A 25440-nucleotide genomic window follows, 5' to 3' on the forward strand; every position below is an offset into this window, starting at 1 on the left:
TGTGTGTAGTGTGTTTGTGTAGGGCGAGCTTGAAAAAATCATGGTACGTAATAATATTTTTTTTTTAATTTAAATTTATAATAGAGTCAATGAAAGATCAAACCTAAAATCTTAGGTATACTACATAGATCTAATGATAATAATATTATTCTGTTAAAATATATGCGACTTGTATATAACCATAAAATTTAAACATGTGTAAAATCAGTTCTAACTTCTAAGAACCGACTCATTCAAAAGATTAAATTAAATAAACCCTAAACAACACATATATGTATATATTTAGATTTAGATTTAGATTTAAATGAAACTAGAAGAGTGTTTTGATGCTCACAGTTTTGATCAAACATCATAGTCAGAATTTCCATTGCGAGCACATATGCTTAAGTAGATGCACAATGTATGTTTGTTTAATTATATATAATTGATTAATAAAGAGAAAGAGAGTTTCAAAGTTGTGTCCTCACTTTAGAGATAAAGAGTTTGTTTAGTTAAATTTAGAAAAGGTGGTAAAAAGAATCAAATATACCAAAACTTTCCTAAATAAGATGGTAAACTATTTCTCATTTCAAGCTTCAAACCGTGGGTACAATAATTTGGGGTTCCCCTTAACTAAACTTTCACTTCACTTTCTTTTCCTTTTTTTTTTCCCCTCATCATGCCTGCCAGCTTATATAGCTTTTGTGTGTAAATAAATCTCACTTTTTATTAACAAAGCTCATCAAGTTCATGCATACATGTAAAAACAAAAAAAACAAAAAAAAAAGTTTATCATCATATAAATATGAGTTTGAAGTTTCTGTTGTTTATCGTTAGTGACATCCAATTTCCCTCAGAGAATTTGTACGGGGCACACAATGTGAGCTATCTCTCTTTCAACCGAATTATTTTCATACGCATGAGTTATGAATCAAACATCTGACTATCTGCTTAAAAAGGTCATGACCCTTACCACTTGGACTTAGTTGCTGATACTTACATGTAAATGTACTGGTTCAAAATTGAACATTTCACAATTTGTGATGCTCTTTATAGAATTTTTTATATTCTATTTCAATAATAATAATAATAACAATAACAATGATACCATTTTAATAAAAAAATTATATTATCTTAAATATCTTTGATTTATGTATGTGTACTTTGTTACGGATTATTAAAATATATATTTTTTGTACAAATTATTATTAAAATATCTTAATATTAAAAAAAAATGAAATTAAAGTTATGCTGTATTTGTCTACTAGCTAGAATGAAAGTCACTTAAAAAAAATAGTTTTAATGAACCTACTCAAAATAGATTCTCATCATTTGAAGAAAAAAAATCATAACAAAAAGATTAAATCTTCAAAAAAAAATTATTTTATTTTAAATAAATTGTATCTAACATATATACTCTTATTTTTTTTTTTTTTTAAGAAACAAAAATGGGATATATTAAAACCAACAAATTAACAACGCTTAACCTAGCACAAAGTGTGCCAGAAGGGACTGCAAAAGATTACAAATAGTAGCAATACATTGAACAAATGCTTAGTCGATGCCAATACAAACAAAAGCACTCGACCACCACCCGTGAGTGTATACACCAAGATTAATATGATAGGCCTTCAACCACCAGAATGAATAAAATTTAACCTTGTCTATATATACTCTTATTCTTTTATTGCTTAAATTTAAACATACATATCCAAAAAATGTTAGCATAGTAAACTTTTGTTGGATATAATAAACCCAAGATAATCACATGGAAAATTTGTCGGATTAATTAACTTTTAAGAATTGCTTTCCAAAAAATAAAAAATAACTTTTAAGAATTAGTAATTTAATGATGGATACATATGATATATACATGGCTTGGTGGACCATGGTTTGTTTGATTGACCTAGCTTATCACGTACATAAGGACACACTAATAATTTGTTTAGTTAATGAAATTAAATTAATACTATTCAACTGCATGCATTCATGAATTTCTCTGTATGGTCCAATTTCTTTAGTTGATGTGTCTCTTAAATAGATTTACAATTTGAGCATGATTATTAAAGATGGAAACGTAAAAACATATAATAAGTATAACAACAGAGAGAAGGAAAATTGTCTACTCTATCTGAAAATTTGAAAGAAGACTATGACTTTAAATCATGTTTCTTTGTCTCTGCATTCCTTTATTTCTTTATTCCATATTTCATACTTACAGCCCTACCTCACACGTTGGATCTATTCAATAATAAATCCACTTTAGGCTCTTACAACATACTTATGACTTACTCATCTGTTTGCATTGATTTTGATATTATATTATGTTTTATGGGGCTGTTTTTGGATTCTAATTCGAGATCGGGAGTTAATGTTTAGTGATATTTTTCTACGCCGGGTTGGTGCCTTTCTGGTTGTGAGATTAGGAGGTGGATCTCGCTTAGGTGGTGTTTGTTTTGCGTTTATTTTTGGTGTTCCGCATATATACGACGTCTCTATTGTAGTTTTTTTTTATTGATCCATGTTCGTCTTGCGCAGAGACCTGATTAATTAATAATATATTTGCCGTTAACAAAAATAACAGTTTTTGAACATGTATTCAATAGTTAAAATCTATGAATGTTTAGCTAGAATAAATGCATCCAAGTTTACTACAAAAGGCTGAACATCATAGTAACTCCAATTTTCTCAAATGAGGTTGGTGATAGTATGGATCAAGCTGTCATTGGTTTGAGGAGTTAGGGTGGGTACTCAATGGAGGACTGATCATTCAATGGTCCTCGTGTATACACATAGTCTCCATCATTCTCTTCCAACACTTGTATTTTGGCATCACTTTAATTAGTTGAACTTTAGTTAATTTTGGCTGAACCTATTGATTATTTATCTCACTTTTTTAATTAACAAATAAGGATACACCCAAAAAGGGCCAACAAACAAATGTAATTAAATACTTAAACTCTTTCTACTCTTTTTTCTTTTGTGACTAAAAACTATTTCTTTTCACATGCCCTTTTGTAAGGAAATTAGTAGAGACAATAAATAGTATGGTTATTATGGATAGAAATCCCTTCAAAGCTGGTTTGTTTTCCACCAGAAAATTATATAATTTATTAGAACTTTTCACTCACCATGAATCCATGATTTGTTTTGTTGGTATGAGAAAAAAAAATCGAATTATATGATGCGGTCACAAAGCAATACATTTGTACAATCAGTATATCAGTAATCGTTGAATTGTTCGATCTTGATCCAATAATCAATAAATTCTACGGTGGATTATTATACTACTAGTTTTGAAGAGAGAATATATTTTTCATTCTTTATGATTTTATTATAATTATTATTTTTATACATGGTGTGCATGTCCATGACTAGGTTATTGAGCCAAAATCCTTCACCAGCATTTTTTTTTTTTTAAATTTAAAACATACTATATGCTATTTCAAAACATGATGTCTTCCTATAATCATGTGAAGACATCAGCCATGGAATGAAAATAAAATAATACAGTAAGCTTCTAAAATTAAAATAAGCAGAAAATAAAGAGGGGTGGAAGATCATTAAGGGGTTGATTAAAATAATAAGATATCTATCTAGGTTCCAATTCCAACCAACCAAAACTTCAAAAAAAGTAATTAATTGAAAACCGTGTAATTTAGTCCTTGTGGACATGTCGCCCACCCTCATGGCAAATCATAACCATTGTGACTCATCTCATTTTCTGACTTGGCTTTGCTTTTCATTCTCTCTCTGTATACATCACTCTCTTAATTAAACCACCTTCTAATTATACTTTTATATAAAAAAAGTTATATAAATGAAAATAAATCGTTGGTTGAGTGGTGATTAATGCTGATATTGATATGAATGATTATGGTCGATCCCACTTTTAACCAAATTATTTTCATAGGTGAGAGTCAATAATCAAATTTTTGACCATGGAGAAAATTTAGTTGGGAGGTGAGAACTCACTTTATGTGCTCCACAAGTTCCCCGACACATATTAGTCATTACGGTAGTAGAGACTTCATACTAATATCATGTGTCCCAAAAAAATTGATCAATAATATATAATAAACAAAAATAACTAATAAATATATTTACAATTTTTATACATAGAGTTACTAGCACCACAATGATGGTTTGTCCCTTATATATATATATAAGGAACCTAAGGTGACAGCTTTTCTTTTGAGCATTAATTCAATTACATACATTGATTGAAAAAGATGGAAACATTAGAACAAACTCAATCCTCTTCATCTTCATCTTCTTCAATAGATAGTAACAAATATAGCAACTGCTGCAGAAACAGAACTGATTTAAGCACTGATCTCAAACTTGGTCTTAGCATCTCTCCTTCTTCTCCATCTCAATTACCATTCAATTCAACAACACCAAGGTATGTACATTTCTAAATCTTTCATATTAATTTCTATGCACTTTTGTTACTTAATTTTCATCTTAAGTAGTAATGTTATATATTTCAGAGAGGAAACATTTGCTTGGCCACCAGTTAATAAGTCAGTATTGAGAAGAAACATCATTGTTGAGAAACAAAATCATATTCATCATCAAAGATCTTTATTTGTCAAAGTTTATATGGAAGGAATTCCAATTGGTCGAAAATTAAATCTGCTTGAACATCATAACTATGATGGACTTGTTCAAGCTCTTTGTCATATGTTTAAGACAATTATTCTCTGTAAGCATTCAATTAACCAATCTTTCATCAAATTTATTTTCTTCTTTTGGACCTTACCACCATATATAATAATTGTTTTTTTTTTTTCCTGCAGCTCCTAATTCTCAACCACTTAATTCTTGGAATTTTCATGTTCTAACTTATGAGGATCAAGAAGGAGATTGGATGATGGTTGGAGATGTTCCTTGGGAGTAAGTTTTTTTCTTTTAGTAGGATTAATCTCGTATTTCGAAATTTACAATATTCAAACGCACACTGTGTACCAACCACTTGCGCTAGATCGAAGTGGTCGAGACTAAGTGATATAAAAATTAAAAACCTTAAAATAAAATGTCAACATTCATCAACAATGACATCTACATTTTCATTATGTTGACAAATTATGCAATTAATGCAGGATGTTTTTGTCAAGTGTGAAGAGGCTGAAGATCACAAGAGCTAACAGCTGCTAATCTCTCAAGGCACATGCTACTCATCAATTTTCACTGTTCATAAATTTTTGTCCTAATTATTAATTAGTTTGGGGTGGGTGAAATTAGTAGAAATTCCACAAAAATTTGGTTTCAATGATGATTATCATATATGATTGCTATATAAACCCAAAAACATAGATGTATAGCTTCTCACCTAGTTGTCAATTTAGTGAATAGCTAGCTAGCTAGTACAGAGTAAATTAATTAATCTCTCTGTTTAATTTTATGATTGGGTCTACTAAGTTAATTTCCAGCTAGTTTTTGGAACTATAGCTTAATTTTTACAAATTTGATTGGTATATTGAATAGCATCTTCCTTTGATCAATCTTACCAACAATGCATATGAATATTCTTTTCTGTTGTCTATCTTTTATGATTATTTCAAGCTTAAGGTGTGGAACTAGCTCAATTATTTTTTGTAACAATTAGGTATGGTCTTTATTTCATGGATCTTACCTATGATTACTTGCGATGATTACACATCTCTTCGTGATTTGATCAGAATCCGTCATATGTCTCCTCATCCATCATAAGATATCTTCTAGTAGTACATATTTTATTAGAATATATCTTTCAATAGTATAAATTCTATCGAGAGATATGTGGTCAGTAGTATAAATTTTATCAAAAAATATCTTTTCGTAGTATTTTTTATGTGAGCAATGTGATGCGCGAAGAACAACCTTTATCGGTTGAAGTACTAAATACTCAAAGTCCATGTGTAGCTCAAAAATTACAAAGATAATAAAAGTGAAACAATGAAAAGCAGCTACAATTTTCCTAATTAATTTCCCCTAGGTGTGCTTTTTCTGCTGTCTCTACTTTGATGTGCTTTGCTTTGTTGGATACATTACAACATAATGGCTATGGACATTGTTGTAAACATTTTTTATTTATTTATATTTTACCCTTTAAACTATAATGATTTTAAAAAGGACTAAGTTTGTGAGTGTGAAATAACAATGAGATTGAAACTTATGTTTTTATTTACATTAATGAAATAAGATAGAATCGAATGAATAGAGTGGTAAGAAGTCGTTATCTATAGTTTGATTTGTTTCTAAAAAATGAATAGTATGGAACAAAACTATTTCATCTTATCCCATCAACCAACTCCTCCAATTTTGCTTCTCCTTCCAATTTAGTGGATATGGAATAGATACCATTTCTTATCTCTATTTGTATTTTATATCCCATACCATTTCTTGTAGATTGTCATTGGCTCATTGTCTTGATTGTTTGCTATGTTATTTCTCACTATTTGTTATTTATGTATGCATTGCTAATTAATTGTGTTTAGGTTGATAATATTCCATATTGATCGACAAGGAACTAAGACCTAATCTATATCATGTTTAGGCCTCATGGGACACATTTAAATATAAGATAACATATTTAGTTACTATAAAAATATTCTAAAACAATTCAAAAAATTGTGTTATTGTGATAAACTCGAAAATCAATTTTCCAGAATTCTAAAAAATTTGAATGTGGAGTTGGCCAAGTAATCAAAAAATTGTGTCAAGAATGTTTTTCTATATATTCAAATGCAGGGTAATTTAGGTGATTATGATTCAAATAGTTTATTTATTAAAAAAAGAAATATTTTATAGGGGTAAGAGGTACATAGATCGGGGGTAGGGGGAGATTTCTCCAAAATTATAGATGCATTCATCTGGCCCATTACTTTCGGCCCATCATCACTAACAACTTTCCTTTTTACCTTCATAAACATTTTTAAAAGAAATTGGATTCCTGCGGCTGCAACAAAGATTTTGCCGCATTCACCTTGAAAGGGATGAGATTTACTTTTCTCATTCTATCTATTACTCAGGCGTACTACGTATTTCTCATTTTACCATTCCGCTACTTAAATAACGGACATTGTTAAAATGAGGAATATTGAGAAAAAAAACATGTTACATGAAAATTCATTTTTATAACGTCCACTACATATGTAGCGGATTTCTCCGCTACATAATACTACCTCAATCTCTAAATATAATACTCTTTTTTATATTTTTTTTACTCCTTTTTAATTTAAAACACCAATCCGAAGAAAGAGAGAAAAAAAATAAAACATCAATTCAAAGAAAAATGTTAAACTTAAAACACCACAAAAATAATTTTGCTAAATTAAACTACAATAGATAAATAATATATATGAGATTGTAAATTCGATTTTTGTTGACTCCAGAGTAAAAAATAACCTAGAACTAGGGGTGGCAAAACAGGCCCAACCCGTCAAGCCAGCCCGTTTATCCCGTTATTTTTGGCAGGCTGAGCCTCAGTTTTGAGCTCGCGTCCTTTAGTTAGCCCGTTTATTTGTTTTTTCTGACAAATTTGTTTGTTTTTATTTTTTCATAAGTTGGTTTTTTCTCAAAAAAAAAAATAAAAAGAAGCAACAGGCGTGGGGGTGTAATAGTTAGCAGAACGGAGGTAGTACCGTAGTAGTGGGTCCCTCCCTCCCTCCCGCGCGGTGGTAAGGATTGAAAATCGGAGGAAGAGAGTATTTGTCTTCGGCGTGTTCCTCTTTCCCATCCATCATATCATTTGATTGAGATTGAAGATGAAAACCCCTCTTTCCAGTTTCTACCGAAACCCCGTTAAGTTCAGGATGTAAGTTTCTTCTTCTTTCTTTCTTTTGAATGTGTAATCAATGAATGAATGAATGTGTAATCACTTTTACACACTGACACAGGCCAACTTCGGAAAACCTAGTTCCCATTCGACTTGACATTGAAATCGACGGTCATAGATACAAGGATGCTTTCACTTGGAACCCTTCTGGTAATTATTATTAATATTCTCAATTCTTAATTGATTAGATTAGATTAATTAAATGATATATTTTGTAGATCCGGATTCAGAGATTGTTGTGTTTGCTAAAAGGACTGTTAAAGATTTGAAGCTACCTCCCCCTTTTGTTACTCAGATTGCTCAATCCATTCAAGTAACTAACTAAACTAACTACTACTTCATTACAATTTGCATTTCCACTTCATTTATTTATTTATTTATTTATTTGCCTTTTTCTCTCTATCAGTCTCAGCTAGCTGAATTTCGATCCTACGACGGCCAAGATATGTATGCTGGAGACAAGATTCTCCCCATCAAGGTCTCTCTCTTTCTTTCTTGTTGCTTCCATTCAACTCTACATAGATTCTTATCACTCCTTTCATGTACTTTAAGCATTTCTCAAGGGAGAACACTGTAATATACCTAAATTTTGTTGTTTCATTTTTACAGCTCGATCTTCGTGTAAATCATACACTTGTAAAGGATCAATTTTTATGGGTAAGATTGCACTAAGGAAGGACACTGTATTATAACATTCAAACTGTTACCTTCTGCTTTGTTTCTTCACCATGTATGTGTCTAAATTCCAGGACTTGAATAATTTCGATAGTGATCCTGAAGAGTTTGCAAGAATCTTCTGCAGAGACATGGACATTCAGGATCCTGAGGTTGGAGTAAGTATATCTAACTATTGCTAGTAGTAAGTAATTAAATAATTTGTTATACTCCCTTCAACCACTAACATTACCCATTATTATGAAACATTGTTCAAATTGTCTGCTCGCAACAAAGAATAACCACTGAAATCTCAACTTATTCCAACTTTATGTTATTTTCTATTAGCTTTCTTCCTCGGAACATCATATGATATCGGTAGTTGGAAAAATTACACTGTCAATTCCTTTTTGTCAGTTTAAACTTTAAAAAAAAATTATTATGTTAATGTAGGACTCTCTCCTACACACACACAATACACATGCATAAGCCATAAGCACACAAACCTTGAAATGTGAAACATACTAAACACCAAAATACTACTGTTTTGCAGCCAGCTGTTGCCTTTGCCATCAGAGAACAGCTTTATGAGGTCATTCATTCTATTGGTCGATTAATTTATCATGTCTTTGTGTTATATATATCGCTCATTTATCATCAGCTTAATACATTTTCATATTCAGATTGCAATTCAAAGTGTGGTTTCAGCAAGAGAAAGCAGATTAAGCAAGAAGGGTCGTCGAGGGGCTGACTTTACTCCAGTCAGGTTTTTTTACACCTCTATCCTAAGTTCAGTTGATGTGATAAATGCATTTTTACTATAAACTCAGAGTATATACGTGTCCCTAATCTATTATTTATCACTTTTGACAGCAAAGGAGGTGCTGTAGCAGTGGACTTGGTCAAGTTATTTGGTATTAAATCAAGTGTTGTTCGGTAAGTGGGTTTCATAAATTTGTGTGCTCTTGTTAGCTGAAATTCAACAATTGCTACTGAACATTTATATTATCATTTCACCATCTTGAACTACTGCTAGTCATGGTGCTAGCGTAGTTAAAATTCTTCTTTTTAATATTATTTAATTTATAAGCATCAAAAGTCGAAACCCAGCTAAGCAGCGGCATAATGCGGCTCTACGCAACTAAGAACAAAAAACAAACTGTTAAATGTCAATTAAGAAGAAAAACTGCTGAAAAAATGGTGGACTAGAATAAAAGCATTGGAGATAGCCAATGTAATTAAATTCCTTTAGTCTTATATATATGTTTACAATTTGTATACCTTTAAATTTCTATTAGTTCATTTTTTATCAAACAGTGATGCGAAATTTAGTATAAAATGTTGTCAATTGAAGGCTATATTGGCACTACAGCACAGTTGCATAGCGAAATTGTTCGATCCTAGATTAAAAATAAATTGCAATTTTCTTCGATCCTAGATGTACAACATTACTTGTGAACAAAAGTGACTGCTTTATTAATTGCTCGCATGTGTTTTGTCTGCATAATGTTTTTACTACACTTCATTTGCTACCTGTTTGCAATTTTAGCTTAGTTTAAACACACAAGAACAAGGCTATTTTTGCATGTTTGATTCAAACCTATTTGCAATTTTTGGTTAAAAAATACCCTGACAAGATTATGTTTGTATTTTATTTTATGGCTTATAAAGTTCAAATTGAGAACTTCACATGATTTGGCTGTTTTGGTTGAATGCATCAGGAAAAGAAAGGAGTGGGATGTATATGAACCCATTGTGGATCTTCTATCCAATGAAGAAGTTGATCTCCTTGAAGCAAAGGAAGAGAGAAATTTCAGGTGAATTGGCCCTCTAATCAACCACGCCTTATCAGTTAGTTAAATAGAGAGTATACTTCTAATGTTGTAGTTGAAGTTATTTTCATGTATAGTAGTTGGTTTTATTTATAAGACCAGCAATCAATGGTTCAGCATATTGTCATCATTTGCTTTATGCACTGTTTCTTCTGTTATATCTTCTGTACCAAAATGAAACTTTAGGTATAAGGTTCAAGTTTTCATCAAACTGAAGGGATCTCAACTCTTAAAATATGTCTTAGCTTGGAATAAGATTAGTTCTGAAGGGTGAAATATAAACTTGCAGGGGATCCATATCAAATAATATTTAATCAGACCAAACGAAGGTATTAAAACTGGAGATGGATTCCCCAATATATGCTGGTTTTGCGAAAGGGACCAGTCTTTTGCAACATGATCTAAAGTTCAAATATGTGTTAGTAGAGGTGTTCGCCTTTACCACGTGTTTGCCTTTTTTTGTTTAAAATGTGGTCACACCAGACAGCAGACTCAAAGCCACAAATTCCAGCTTTACAAAAATCACGACCATGTTGTAGATCCAAACAAGCTATTATTAGTGTGTGAGAGCGTCTTAAATATGATTAAGTGTGTTTGGTTTTGTGGTGGCGAAAATTGATTTTGGCTTGGATACCTCTCCATCAAAAGTGATTTCTATCTAATATATATTATTCTTTGAATAGTTTGGATCAAAATTGTTTTCGAGTGAGTAAATTACTAAAATGGGTTTTAATGTGTGCATATTTATATAGTATTTCATCTAATTTTTGACAACCAAACATTAGGCCTTACTCATATGCGGCCAGAGTAACATTAGTTGAAACATCACTCACATACTCAGCACTATGCACTACACCAAACCTTCCATTATCCTCCATTACCACATGATGCTTTATGCACACCACACATTTGGTGCAACAAATTAACCTTGGCCTCCCAAACCTTGTTGAAACATGTCAACATAATATATATTGTCCCACAACAATTTTATCCACAAGTTATGGCCCTATGCACCACTACAACATTCGATGAACATAAGAACCAAACCAGATATGTTTCATTTCTCTGCATAACAACAATTACATTGCAACCTTTCATCATATGTATCAGTCTTGCTCTTGCCACACAAACAAAATGATTAGCTACTGTTAATTACTTTTGTGCTTGGGGAAAAATTACTTTTAACTACAAAAGTATTAAATTAGCACCCACAATCAAGACAACATACATATAAAATATTGATACATCTTTCAGTCAAAATTTAATAATTGATTCACCAAGTACATTTAAAAAAAATTAAAAAAATCATAATAGAAGGTACAATTCTTTTAGTTTGCCGACGGTCCTACACCTACACTTACACAAAACATCATCATAACTTGTTTAATTGTTTATCATGATTATTGAAGGAACTTCTATCAACATTTTGGACCCTACAAAGTACTAGTGATTACAAATATCTGATTTTCAGATCATAGGATCACAAAAATATCTTCTTCTTTTTACATTTTGATTTTCTTTTTACTACTTTCTCTCACCATTTTTTTCCTTATTAAAACAAACATTGTCAAAGAATCACACATAAGGCTAAAATTAACTATAAATATACACATTGACACGAGACATGATACATTGATGCATCGACAATAATAATAATTTTAAAAAATGACAATATTTAATATAAACATGAGTGTTGTTGTCGTGACGGTGTTAGAAACAACATATATCCGACATCAGAATATCCCTAATTCGAAGAGTATCTATATTTTACGGAGTATAGGAAAATTAAACTAATTGAACCCTCAAAGAGGGAAACAGTCAACATAGATCAGAGAGCAAAAAACAATCTACTAGTACTTTTCATTTCAATAAAAAAATCTCACCATGATTTTCTATCACCAATCACAGGGATTCCCAACAAGTACTACTACCATAACATTTTGACTAGGAAGGAAAATGTTGCTAAAAACTAAAACCGCCACCTTAATTCTTCCTCAAAGAAAAAGGGGCACATATCAAATATCTTAATTTTCATTACATTCATCATAGCAACAACTATGACCTTAACATTAATTAGCATATAAAAAAAACATTAGCTAATTTATGCACTTGGACTTCTCAATTGGTTTCTTGATTGAAAAGGGCATTTGAGTAATTTCATGTTGAAGAAGTTATGTTACACTCTGTAGCTGTGGATTTGGTCCTATCCAGCATTGACCACATAACTTGAACATCTTCATATCCACATGCCATTACTTCACCTTGCAGATCCATTATACGTCTCTCTTGCTCTGCAAATAATTAGAAAAAAAAAATGAATTAAATGGTGTGGCCTTAAAAGTACAAATTTTTTTGTTCTATAAAAGTACAATTTTTTTCAGTAAAATAATAATTAAAAAAGTACAATTTTAACTGACAATATACCATTTAAATAGTTATCATACAAGAAGTATTTTATTTTTATTTATGTGAAAACTAATAAATAAAAAAGTAAAAAAATTTAAAATTTGTGAAGGGTCTAAATCTAATTAAGTGAAGAAATTAAGATTGTGGAAAGGGATGTAGAAACAAACCTGTTTGAGACTTCTTATGATCCCTTGTGGGTTGTTCCTTAAAGAAAGTACAAGCTTTTTTGAATGGTGTAGTGATGGTTTTCTTCCAAGAAGCCATTTTTTTTGAGATAACAAAGCTTTTGAATATGCTAATACCTTATCTTTGCAATGAATGTATTCTCTAGGCCTTTTATATAATAATAATAATAATATACATATAGAAAGAAGATTAATAAAATAAGTGGGAAGATGGAGGAACAGAAAAACAAAGAGAAAGAAAGAGAGGAACAAAGCAAGATCCGTGAGATGAGGTTAATTTGATAGAAGGAACATCACTCCTTTTTATTGACTTCTCTTATCTCTCTCTCATCAAAGCTAGGAGCTACTGAACACAAGCACATGGTACATCAACTTACACGTGAAAATCTTTTCAATTGGATTCTACTATTTTATTTAATTAATAATAATATGGTGGACCCTTTTACTTTTCTCTACCAATTAAAGTTTAATCTTAGCCTTTTCATTCAATGAAAATGGAAGGTCCTATCATATGCTACTATGTTAATTAAGTGTAACATTTTTTTTTTCTTCTTTACCTTCAATGCATAATTTTGTCTTTCCTTAACTTTTCTTTGTTCTTCAATTGACACGTTTCTACTAGGGGGCAAGACTACTTGATGAGTAGATATGCTAAAATTTAAAGTTGTCTTTTGTGTGATTTTATTTTAACTTTTTAGGGAAAACAAAATTGTTACTGTGGTTGTGTGAAGAGATGGACCCTAATTCAGGTCGGTAAATTTTGAACACTTTGTACTAATTGAATTGAGTAGGGCAAGACCTAGCATGTGTTTGGAATCGCGGTGAAAATGAGTTAGAGGTTTGTGCGTTTTTTATAAAGCTACTATTCTTAAATTCTTGTTTTAACGGAAAATGGGATACTAGATATGCAATGGCAACGGAAAGAATTGAAATTAAACACATGTTTAGTTTTCACTATTGATATTCCGCTTGATTTTGAACAAAATTTATATTTAAACTTGAACGGTCTGATTTTGATCAAATAAATACTGATATACTGACTGCATGAATGCGGCGAATTACCTACCTAAGGCAATTCAAATTCATGATATTGATGAGATATGGGAGTGGAAACGTGGAAGATGCAACAACACATAGAAACAAATAAACCAACCCTTTGTGGGGTATCCAAGCTAAAGGCAATTCATTTTCAGCTCCATCTAGCACCCAATTTTGACATTAATAGTGTGTCTATATTTCAGCTATGGAAATCTAGTCTTAGAAAATTCATAGTTTGATGAACATTTGCATAAATAAATTAATTTATAAAGACTTTGTATTGTTAAATGTGAACACTAGTGCGACGGTGAGTTGATTTTATAATCATGGGTTGACAAAGACATAATATATAATAGCCAATTTAAATAATGCTACAGTATTAATCAATTGTTAAATGCAGCTTAATTTGGTTTGAAAATCTCCATCCTGTGTCTGGTCAATTGGTTCCATCACCATAAAAATCATTTGATTAAATTAGCAATATGGTTACATCGAAAGCAACATATATTGAGAGATAAAATATTACGTCTACAAGTTTTAGTTCAACTAGTAAAACATATTGAAATTGTTAGGTCGAATGTCATAATTGTGGGTTTGAACATTGTCTCATCCTCGTGTATGTGAATTTTTTTGGGTATTAACCCTCTAGTTCCCAAGAGATAGGGGCCTGATAATCCAGAATTTAGCCGTGAGGTTAGTAAAGTCTAACAAAAAATTGTTTCTACCAAAAATCAAACTTAAATTCTCCCGAATAATTATATCCGTAAGTTTATAACGAATTTATCATTTCTTTTATCTACCTAAAAAAATATTGCCATATCTTAGGGAATCTGGAACCCCATAAATAATCTAATCTTATGATACTGACATTTCCTTTTTTGCATTAATTCATTCTCTACCACTTTAATCTTTATATCGTGTATTAGTTTTGTTTGTTTTTTAAAATTTATATAAATGTTAGTAGTTTTTATTTTTGTTAGTGAGAAAAATTTAACTCATGACATTCTTATTTAGTTGTAGTAATGACTTATGGAGAGAAAATATATCAATGTAATAGTATATTAATTATGCTGTTTATGTTTTTGATCTTATTGCAAATAGTTGATCTTTTAATTTTCAATTTTGTAATGAATCTAGTTGGAGTTTAGACATGGTTTATTCCTTTTCACATGCAATCTAATGATCTATCATGTGACTGACTGACAAGTGATCAAAGAATAGTGAAAATTATTGGTGGGATGGTTAATGTTTCATAACATCTTTCACTTAAAATAACACATTTGATTAAGAAACAGTTGAGATGATTGGTGGAGGTGGTTTTCACATGTAGACATACTACATGTTTGGTCTTTAATTTTGTCGGCCTTACTTTTCCACTTTGTAATGTTACATTACATCTTTGGTGAATGCATGTTTGTTTACTTTGACATGGTTTGAGATTAATCCCTCCAAATATTAGATTCATGTAAGCCTTCCTAACTTATGTTCCTTCATGCATATTCATTAACTATGAAATGTTTGATTATCACATGGTTAAGAGATTCAATTATTTATCAAATGTAACACAACATATTGGTTATTTACCATTTCATCTTTGGTTTTTTATACAAGAAAAGTGGGAGCAATGCTTCATTCTTTTGGGTTCAAATTGATTTATCTTTCGTACATTGATAAAAAAGTAATGCTTATCAAGTGATGTTTTAGATAGTTTGGATCGATATAATTATTTTAAGTAGGGGTGATCGTATCCGAACCAATCCAAAAGTAAAACCGTAAACCGAAACAATCCAAACCAAAACCGCAAAAAATCGCATTTAATTTTAACCGCACAAACCCACTTGGGACCTGGGAGTGTGCTCCTCTTGAGGTCTGAGGTTCGATTCTCTCTGGCGCCAATTTGGGTGGGCTAATTTAGCTTCTTCAAAAAAAAAAATTAACCGCACAAATCATTTTTCTTCTAAACTGCACGGTTTGGTTTGCAATTTTCATTTCAGAAAACCAAACCAAACCGCAATACTTAACTTAACTCTATCAACTATTAGCAATCAACCCAAATTGAGTCTATAAAACAGTAGGCTGTCAAAGCATATCATTTAATGCGATCCAGAACTATATTATTGATATTAAAAATAAGTTATTATGTATATGAAATATCTGTATATGCATTGTATCATATAAACAATAAAATAAATTAAATTTTTCTATGTTTATTTTGTAACAAGTTGGAAATATTGTCATATTTTTTATATCGTGACAAACCGCACAAACCGAACCAACCCTAACCGCATTGGTTTGGTTTGAATGACTTTTTAAAAACCAACCGAACAAAACCGAACTGCATGCATTTTTATCTCGTAGTTAGGATGACTTTTATGCTCAAAACCGAACCAAACCGCGAGCACCCTAATTTTTAAGGCAAATGGAGAATGTTTAGTAGGAGAAATAAAGACATGTTATGTTGCACCCTTTACTTATTTTTACAAATAAGCTAACTCTTAAATATATTAAAAAGAGAAAAAAGATAAAAGAAATCTTAGGGGGGACTAACCAATATTCAAGTGGGAGCTAACAAATACAACTATCTCATTAAAAATCTTGTAAAATTTATAGGAAAAATCAGGTGTAGAGCAAAAAAGTGTGGTGCTCCAAAAGAGGTTAACAAAATTCATATTATGGCAAATCAAATTTATTTCTACCGAAAGCACAACTAATATTATTAGGAACCATGTCCCACATTGAGAGTCTTGAATTTGCAATCTAAGAGGGGCGATATCATCAACACATTGATTGTCTTGACGCCTTCTTTATAAATATGCGAGATACTAAAACACAATTTAAACCAACGATTGTGATGGAACCAAAAAATCATAAAAGGATTCTTGAAAGCAAGTGTGACCAGAGTAAAATCAGTCTCAATCCAGAGTAAATTTAAACCCATTATGTTAGCAGCTATCATCACCCTAACAATCTCAGCCTGAAAGATTCTTAGCAAAACAACCAAGACTAGCCGCATAACTATCCCGAAAAATTTGGTATTGTCAAACATAGTATATTATTTTTGTTTACAATGGAGTTGAGGATTAAACCTATCACCACTAGTCGAAGATATTTATGTTTTTTATATGCAACATAATTTTTATATTTAAATTAAATATTATTATTTTTTAATGGTCATCCAAACACCCTCTTGAGTCTTGATGAAGTATAAATATCGGGTGGAGAATAGTTTATGCCACGTTTTATGAACCGGCCTAAAGAGTGGCTTGAACATTTTGATAATGAGGTTACATGTTACGTAGTAGACAATATACTACTGCATTTGGAAGGGGAGTGGAACCATTTGATGTTAGAATTCGTCTCGAATTTTGGACTACTATGACCCCCTTCTCCTAGGAACTGGAGGGTGAAAGCCAAAAAAAAAATAGTAATTAATTACTCAAAAATAATTTGTAAAAGATGAAAAAACCAGAAAAAGGATTTATTGAAGAATAAATTATCTCTTTAAAATTTTTAGGGACTAAGTTGTTCATTTTTTTATTATTGTTAGGGACTAATTTTCTCTTTTTTTAAAGGTGGTTTATTTAGAGACCTTGTTTAAGACTTTTTTTCTCTTTTAAGGACTAACAATTGTTTTTTTTTTTTTTAAGATCGAATTAGATTTTATGGTTTTTGTTAGGAGATTAAAACGAGTCTTCTTTTTTGTTGTGAGTTTGTAGAGCAAAAATCATTAACAACCAACACTAAACAACTCGAACAAAAAAAATTATTAAATCTCGCATTAAAAATAGATAAAATTTGAAAATAGTTTATGAAAAAATAGTAAATTTATTTTACAAATTAATTTTGTAAAGTTAAGTTAGTATAAGTCAACAATCTAGGCGGTTACTTTAAAACATCCCAACATCAATTCACTTTTTTTTTGTTTACAATGGAGTTGAGAATCGAACTCAGGATTTCATGTATATTGTCCAAACCCTTCGTCACTAGTCCAAACATAGTGGCTTTACATCAATTCGCTTTTAAAAAAACTAATTTAGAACAATTTGTAAATGCTTTGAATGTACACTTCCAAAATATGAGGGAGTTTTCTTAGCATAGGCGTGATGAAATGTAGCTCCTAACATTTTAATATTGTATCATAATAATCAGGTTTTGGAAGGTTCAATTTTGACCTATACAAATTTTTTAAGATATAAGTCAATCATGTTACCTGTCTTAAAACTTAATTTTAAACTTCAGTATGACCTACTTTTAAGGTTTTTTTTTTAAGCACCTACTTTTTTTTTGAAGCACCTACTTTTAAGTTTAGTATAACATGTTAGCTTATTTAGACTTCTAAAAGAAAAATTGACTGTCTATTTAGTATTTACACCCCTAACTATAACATATTCAATTGGGTCACACACCCTATATATTACTAATGTACCAAGAGTCCAATAGTATTTGGTGTGTTTGAAATTCTATTTAGGAATTAGGAAATATCTCACGTCTCATAATATAAAGAGATAAGTCCCCTAAAATGATTTTAAGAGTGACATGCCTTACTATTAAGACAACTTTGCAAGATGAGTTATGTTCAAATAAAAATTCAAATAATTATCTTTATCTTTATATTTTTTTTGGTAAAATTTTGAGAGTATCATTTTTTAGATTGAAAATTAAAAATATCAATGAGGTATAAATTTGTGGTGGAGTATAGTTTATGGCACATATTTTGAACCATACTAAAGATGGGCCCAAACATTGTAATAATGGGTCAAAGAAGAAGACATAAAAAAGGTCCTAAAGGAGGGTGAGCAAAGTGAATGATGAGGTGCCGTACGTATAATGTGCTCCTCTCCATTTCTATTTTTTTAATTAAAAACAAAAACACAAACACAATGCCCCATTAACAAAGACTCAAGGAAAGGAACAACCACAATTCAATAATATACATACAGGGTTGTCTACCATTAATATTATCTATTTCCTTTTTAATAAGAGCTGAGTCTAAGAACATGATTATGTCTTTGTTGTCTCACAAGGTAGGGAAATGTATATCCCTACATCACGTTTTATTAATGGTCATTTTCTTGATCATATACCTTATTCATTCTCATCATCATTGCTCTTATATATCTTATCAACAGTTCCTTTTTTTGGATAGGAAATTAATGAATAATAAGTAAATAGTAGTACCACCTTAATCTATGAAAGTGTTGGACACTATCATGTCATATTAGTCCTTGGAGGAATCAAAATAAAATTCCTATTAATTGATGGCTCAAATAAAATTCCTTCTAGCTCGATCACACTATTGTGCCATGTTAATCTTTGTTTTGAAACCGTGTATTCAATAAATCTAGGCTACTTGACAAAAAAAAAAATGCATTCATCAAATCTTTGATGATAAATATATCTTGCAAAATCTGAATCACCCATTTATATAATAGTCTTCACTTCTAAGCTTTTTTTTATTTTCGAAACTTAAACTTAAGATAGACTTAATTAGGGGATTAGAATCCTTATACGTGATATCGTGATTCTCTGCGTTTTTTTATTCAATATAAACTTTACTTTTTCTACAAAATGTTCCTCGTGATATGTCTTTTATTCTCTTTGTGTATGCTTTAGGTGTGATGTTTATTCATCGTTACTTTTTTTAAACCAAAAAACCCGCCTGCATCAGAGATAATTTGTTTACTATGAGATTTATATATGCAGGAAATTATTAGGTGCAATTAAGCAACTTTTGTGACCGTTCAATCGGACGGTCTAAAAAATGTTTTTTTTTAAAAAAAAAAAATATTGCACTTAAATTAAAACTATCTAATCTTGATCGAATGATTATTGATATCTGATTGCCCGACTGCAACACTTTATGACTGCACTTAATTCTAGTCCAGTTTATGCATAATCTAGTGGTAAAGAAACCAATGAATATTGTCACCGACAAACAAATGCCGAAATTGTTAAACTAAACGTCATGACCGGGGTTCGAACCCCGACTCCCTTACTTATGTGTTAATTTATAATAACTTTGTCATTTTGTCTATGTAAAAAAAAAAGAATATTTATTTAAACATGCATTTTTTAATTCAAATAATTAATTTTTTTTAAAAAAAATTATACACACATTATTTATTTATTTATTTATTTAAAAAATATTATGAATAATTGAGATTTGATGAATAAAAAAAAGCTTACCTACAAATAGGGTTGGGAATAGGCCAGACAGCCTACAGGGGGCTTCGGCCTAGTGAAGTCTGGCCTGTTTATTAAAAATGTCAGGCTCAGACTTTAAAAAGAGCATATTTATATAAATAGGCCAGACTCAGACTTCTAAAAAAGCCTACAAAGCCTGATAGGCCGACCTGTTTATATTTAATAATATTATTTATATCTTGTAAAAAAATATTATTTATATATATATATATTTACAAATAAAAAATATATTATTTAGACAAAATATTTCAGCACAATTCACAAATCATCGGGTAAACATTAGTGCTTAGCAAACAATTTGTATCATGGCATACTTAATAGACTTTGTCGTAATCGTATTTCTTATTTTATTAGCTTTTAATTATTGTGCTAATCATTTTATTAGCTTTTTCTTAACGTTGTAGAAATTATAAAAATTTAAATGTGAAATAGGCTTTAAGGCCTGTTTGGCCTATTTAAAAAGACTATATAGAGGTCTTTATATAACACAGACTTTTAAATAGGCTATAAGGTCAGACCAGACTTTAAAAAGCTCAGGCCAGTAAAAAAAAATAACAATTGGTAAGCCCTAGACCAAGCTTAGGCTCGAAGAAAAACCGTATGCCAGACTCAGACCTGTCAAAGCCTGGTATGCCCTTTCCCAACCCTACCTACAAAGAAACGTTTTTCTCAATTAATATACGGTACAGTATATACAAATGATGATGAAATGATATTTGAGGGGAAAACAGTACATTTTGCAGGGATTTTTTTTTTTTGACGGCACATTTTGCAGGGATTTGTTTTTAAAGTAATTCGTAATTTTTGAATTTTAAAAATAAAAAGGTCGAATAATAATTGCTAGACAGGATAGAAAACAACATGTGAATTATGTTCTCCATTGTTTGTGTGTTAGTAAAATAGAAGAGGACAAGGCAAAAACATAAAGAAAAAATAATACACTTTAATTTCACTTTTAAAGGATGAAACTGAAGAGATAAAAAGGGAGAAAATTCCATTTTATGTATATAGGAATGGATTTCTGTCCAAAAAAAAAAGTTCAGGAATTGATCAATGAGTACTAATTAATCGTACTCAACATTTTTTGTCACACCAAAATTAATGACCAAGTAAATTTTATTCCTTTAAGGCTTTAACATTACCGTCCTTTGTTTTATTCTATTTTAGTATTCTTCTTTTCTGTTTTGTTTGGTTTGGGCATAAGTAGGGTCCTTCCCTACCTTTCAAATTTCTAAGACTCATTGGATAGTAAATGATAAGATTTTTGTGTCCTTTCCATTTTTTACTAACCACATAATAATTCTTGCATAAACATATATATTTGAACACATCTTTTGGACACATGCTAAAAAAATGATAACTTAGAAATTACTCCGATTATGTAGTCATTTTAACTATGCGACAATCAAACAGTAGCACTCATGCTCTTGCACTAACAATATTACCCAATTCTTAATGCACACCCTAAGACATTGTGCTGCCAACTTACCAAAGTGTATTCTTCTCAAATGATTAATCACCATCATCATCAGACTATGATCGACTAACTGCGCCGAGAATCTCTCAATGACCGCTTAGAACTTACCCTAATTTACCTAAAACTTCACTTATTACATGACATTTGCGCCAGACTATGATCCATTAATTGTGCCGACAAACTATCAAATACTGACTTGAGTATTAAAATGTTTGCAGGTACATTAAGAGTAGCGCCACCATCTTACCAACCATCGTCTCTAATCCACCCCGATCAAAGCTGTTTATGTAAAATATTCCAATATTAGGCTAAGTTAGAATCTGAAGATTTTGCATGATAACTACACCTCTCATAAGTTTCCAATAAAAGTAGTAAAAACTCATGCCATGTGAGGAAAAATTGAATTGATGGCAATATGTGCTATAGTTTACCAAGCATATAGCATAAAATTTAGACTTAAATTCCCGACATTGAAAGTAATTTTGTACTTAGAAGGCATGTGATTCAAAGGTTAAATATTTGGTTGATGTAAATGATGCTGCTGGAATGATATTCCAATATAAAATGGTATCTAGTCATTCTAATGTACTTTTTTGGATGATTCCATTCAACCTTTGCCAATGGTTTCAAAGAGTTAAGAGTTCAATGTATATGCAAGTAACAGTGGTGTTTGGCACTCACACTACCTCACTAACATTTTACGGTGTCATCTCTCATCTTACTAACTAATTTTGTAAAGATTAGTTAGACTCCATATAAAAACATAAAATGTTACCAGGCCTTATTGATTTGGGTCGTCCGCCGAATTACACATCAATTTCAATGTAATAAAAATTTACCCCACTACTCTAGCTCACAATGAGTGTCTAGTTTCTATTTTATTTTTTATTTTAGGTTAGTGATTGGAATGAACTATTTCGAAATTTAAATGATGAATAAAAAAATGGTAAGGGATTTTGAAAGATGGGAAGACCAAGCTAACAATCTATGGAATTCTACACTAAACTAATTAGAAAGACAATAAAATTTACTCTAAGAAAAAAGAGATTATTAATTATAACTTTTATATCCCTTTGTTGTGCAGTCAGATAAGCCTCGTTATGCTGGTAACTGGATAAATACCAAAACAGTGAGTGTTACTGTTGTCCCAAAAGCTGAAGGATAAAGATTGATGCAAAGGAAGAGAATCTACTACTTTTCTGTAGAAATACCAAGTTACAAAATTCACACAACAAAAGTATAAGTTATAAGGATTATCTACCTATATGACTGCAAAGTTTCATTCATGTATGTGCTTACTAGAAATTACATGATATACCTAAGTAAGAAGAAATAGTTGTACCAAAAAATATTATTTATAAATATTATCAAGAATGTAATACAAATTGCTTGAGTTCTTCCTTGCATGTGTAATCTGGTTTAGTAATCTTAATCAAGTCATTTTGAGATAATATATAGCTTCTATGAATGGCCTAATCAAAAATTAGTTGATGCAGTGAATTAGTGACAGAAGCTCTACTTTCTTGTAATGAAGTCAAAATATTAAATTTTCTCAAATAATCGACCGCGCCAACTCTGTTCCTTGCCAACGATGTCGCGATCAAGGCTTATATCTAGTGCAAGAACTAAGTAGTATATAAAATAAAAAAAAGAAGGATTGATAAGAATATAAGATATCAAAACAAAACAAAAAAAAATGAATGTGATTTTATATTATTTATTAATAAGTAATAACAAAACACATTATTGCAGCTATAGCATGTTTGAATTCATACCTCAGATTATAACACTGACTAAGCATTACATTACATTAGATTACATTTGGGGAGGGGATTATTGGAAAACAACATTAATGAAGAAGAAGGAGTTTAATAAATAAATAAATAAATAAAATCTTAAGATGCAATTTGTTGCTCAGAATCAGTGATACGGTTTTCATAGAATCTAGCAATGAAAGCAGATGCTTTCTTGTCAATACCAGGCTCAGCAACCCAACGACCTCTGTCTTCATCACTTGCAAACACTCTTCTGCGACTGTCATCATAGCAATAGTAATCATCTCTGCTTCCACTTGAGAAGCAAGATTTCAACATGCCACAAAAGGAGAATGAAGATGATTTCTTACCTGCCATAACTTCACCTCTAAGATAACTTATAGGTTGTGTAATGTCTCTCTTCTTTTTGTTTGAACTTGGAATGGAATTGTAGCTAGCTAGCATGGCTCATATTTATAGGCTACAGCAAAAAGAAAGTGAATGCCACATGCAATGCAATATCTCTTCATGTACAACAAAAATAATCATATTCTATGGTCAAAAATATAAACAACTTTATACCATCACTTATCAATCAATGTGAAACTTTTTAATACACTTCGTGTTCAGTAATATTGGACTTGAAGTGCGGATAAATGGTAGATAGTCTGATTAGAAACTTGTTAGCAGATGGTCCAATAAATTGTAGATGAGGCTCTGATACCATCATATAATTGGAAGTTGGGTCTAACTCAACCCTACAAAACCAACTTCTAATTAGGTGAGAATTGACCTCACTTATAAACATATATTCAGATCATCTTACAACTGATGTGAAACTTTTTAACCGTTTTCAATGTATTTTAATTATTTTTTGCCAATTACTCTATGATTAATAATATTCTTCACCGTGTATTTAGTAAAATTATTATTTTATTTCTTTCATTTATAATACTTTATTTTTAATTTATGTGAAATAAACTAGTATGACAATTACTCTTCTAAAGAATTACTAATAAAAATGGTTATCAATTACCAACATTAAATTGGTCTAAATGGTAAGGATTTTGGTCCCCTTAAGCATGTGATTAGGGGTTCGATATGGCTCATACGTATGAAGAAAATTCGATTGGAAGGGGAGAACAAACTTTGTGTGTCCCACAAGTTTTCCGACGGAGATTAATCATCGCTAACGACGGTGAAAACTTTGTATTAATATCATTTTTTTTTTTTGAAAACTTGGTATCCGGCCTTAGGACCGACTAATCCAAGAGGATCAATCTCACCGTTCACTTGCGGGAGCCCCATTTAAAGCCAGAGTTTTTTTGCTCTGTATGTATTTAGCCCACCGAAATTAGCACTAGAGGAAATCGAACCTGAGACATTAAGAGAAGCATACTCCAAAGATCCAAGCCAACACCACTAGACCAACCCGAAGTGGGTAAAACTTGAGAAAGAATTGTTTGATTACCATGTACCCAAGAAAAAATGGTTATCAATTTATCATAGTTGTAAAACTTGAGAAAGAGAAGAAAAAAGCACAAGTGTTATTGTCCTCTCATCTTGTATTGACTGAACTTGCATGCGGTTCATCCTTTTTGTTACCCATGTTTGCTTTTGTTTCCCCCACACAAAAGATGCCTTCTTTATATGTAATATAATGCCTATGGAATTAGATTAATGTGTTTAGTCCTAACTTTGTTGAATGTATGTTTATATGACTTTTCTTTCCATTAATTTCTGTGGGCTTTCTTCAATATCCTTTTTTTTTTTTTGATTTTCCTCTTTCTTGGAACCCGAGAGTAACTACTTCAACAACAAGATTAGGATGTCTTTGGTAACAATAAATGTGAATAATTCTATGAAAATTTCCACCAATTAAGTTAATTAGTACTATTGTATGTAACTTAATTACCAAGACATACCAAGACATGTTAGATAGGTAGAATCGGAAGGGGAGAACCCACTTTGTATGGCCTACAAGTTTTTTGACGAAGATTAATTATCGTTAATAGCGGTGAAAACTTTGTACCAATATCATGGTAATCTAAAGGATAAGTAGAATTGAGATATCTAAAATAATTTATTA

General features: G+C 30.9%; 4 protein-coding genes across 5 annotated transcripts; 2 read left to right on the forward strand and 2 right to left on the reverse strand.

Annotated features, from left to right (window-relative positions):
• The first annotated feature begins 4163 nt into the window (after nucleotides 1-4163).
• LOC123907181 (auxin-responsive protein IAA31) lies at nucleotides 4164-5580 on the forward strand. Its single transcript, XM_045957334.1, has 4 exons — nucleotides 4164-4384; nucleotides 4473-4687; nucleotides 4782-4878; nucleotides 5085-5580. The coding sequence occupies exons 1-4, from the start codon at nucleotides 4212-4214 to the stop codon at nucleotides 5137-5139; spliced, it is 540 nt and encodes a 179-aa protein (XP_045813290.1). The 5' UTR covers nucleotides 4164-4211; the 3' UTR covers nucleotides 5140-5580.
• Nucleotides 5581-7515: 1935 nt separating this feature from the next.
• Nucleotides 7516-11013, forward strand: LOC123907182 (chromatin structure-remodeling complex protein BSH). 2 transcript variants are annotated; one of them, XM_045957336.1, is made up of 11 exons: nucleotides 7533-7780; nucleotides 7863-7951; nucleotides 8020-8114; nucleotides 8208-8279; nucleotides 8411-8458; nucleotides 8551-8634; nucleotides 9009-9047; nucleotides 9139-9221; nucleotides 9329-9391; nucleotides 10177-10272; nucleotides 10577-11013. In XM_045957336.1, exons 1-11 carry the CDS (start codon nucleotides 7731-7733, stop codon nucleotides 10599-10601), a joined length of 744 nt encoding a protein of 247 aa, XP_045813292.1. In that variant the 5' UTR covers nucleotides 7533-7730; the 3' UTR covers nucleotides 10602-11013. The 2 variants fall into 2 exon arrangements, with proteins under 2 accessions (XP_045813293.1, XP_045813292.1); XM_045957337.1 differs by lacking the exon at nucleotides 10577-11013 and having other exon boundaries at nucleotides 7516-7780; nucleotides 10177-10445.
• A 1102-nt stretch (nucleotides 11014-12115) lies between these two features.
• LOC123907183 lies at nucleotides 12116-13241 on the reverse strand. The gene is made up of 2 exons (XM_045957338.1): nucleotides 12861-13241; nucleotides 12116-12578 (listed from the first exon to the last, which is right to left on the reverse strand). The coding sequence occupies exons 1-2, from the start codon at nucleotides 12955-12957 to the stop codon at nucleotides 12445-12447; spliced, it is 231 nt and encodes a 76-aa protein (XP_045813294.1). The 5' UTR covers nucleotides 12958-13241; the 3' UTR covers nucleotides 12116-12444.
• Nucleotides 13242-23285: 10044 nt separating this feature from the next.
• On the reverse strand, nucleotides 23286-23837 carry LOC123907184. Its single transcript, XM_045957339.1, has one exon. The coding sequence runs from the start codon at nucleotides 23814-23816 to the stop codon at nucleotides 23493-23495; it is 324 nt and encodes a 107-aa protein (XP_045813295.1). The 5' UTR covers nucleotides 23817-23837; the 3' UTR covers nucleotides 23286-23492.
• Nucleotides 23838-25440: the final 1603 nt, after the last annotated feature.

The sequence above is a fragment of the Trifolium pratense genome, linkage group LG2 (genome assembly GCF_020283565.1).
Source record: "Trifolium pratense cultivar HEN17-A07 linkage group LG2, ARS_RC_1.1, whole genome shotgun sequence".
Taxonomy (NCBI): Eukaryota; Viridiplantae; Streptophyta; class Magnoliopsida; order Fabales; family Fabaceae; genus Trifolium; species Trifolium pratense.

What these genes read in the sequence shown, in the direction of transcription:
- LOC123907181 (XM_045957334.1), top strand. Translation starts at nt 4,212, where the DNA reads ATGGAAACATTAGAACAAACTCAATCCTCTTCATCTTCATCTTCTTCA. An exon ending in GTTTAAGACAATTATTCTCT is followed by an intron (nt 4,688 to 4,781) that starts GTAAGCATTCAA and finishes TTTTTCCTGCAG; the next exon opens with CTCCTAATTCTCAACCACTT. An exon ending in GTTGGAGATGTTCCTTGGGA is followed by an intron (nt 4,879 to 5,084) that starts GTAAGTTTTTTT and finishes CAATTAATGCAG; the next exon opens with GATGTTTTTGTCAAGTGTGA.
- LOC123907182 (XM_045957336.1), top strand. Translation starts at nt 7,731, where the DNA reads ATGAAAACCCCTCTTTCCAGTTTCTACCGAAACCCCGTTAAGTTCAGG. An exon ending in TTTCACTTGGAACCCTTCTG is followed by an intron (nt 7,952 to 8,019) that starts GTAATTATTATT and finishes TATATTTTGTAG; the next exon opens with ATCCGGATTCAGAGATTGTT. An exon ending in AGATTGCTCAATCCATTCAA is followed by an intron (nt 8,115 to 8,207) that starts GTAACTAACTAA and finishes TCTCTCTATCAG; the next exon opens with TCTCAGCTAGCTGAATTTCG.
- LOC123907183 (XM_045957338.1), bottom strand. Translation starts at nt 12,957, where the DNA reads ATGGCTTCTTGGAAGAAAACCATCACTACACCATTCAAAAAAGCTTGT. An exon ending in TCATAAGAAGTCTCAAACAG is followed by an intron (nt 12,579 to 12,860) that starts GTTTGTTTCTAC and finishes AATTATTTGCAG; the next exon opens with AGCAAGAGAGACGTATAATG.
- LOC123907184 (XM_045957339.1), bottom strand. Translation starts at nt 23,816, where the DNA reads ATGCTAGCTAGCTACAATTCCATTCCAAGTTCAAACAAAAAGAAGAGA.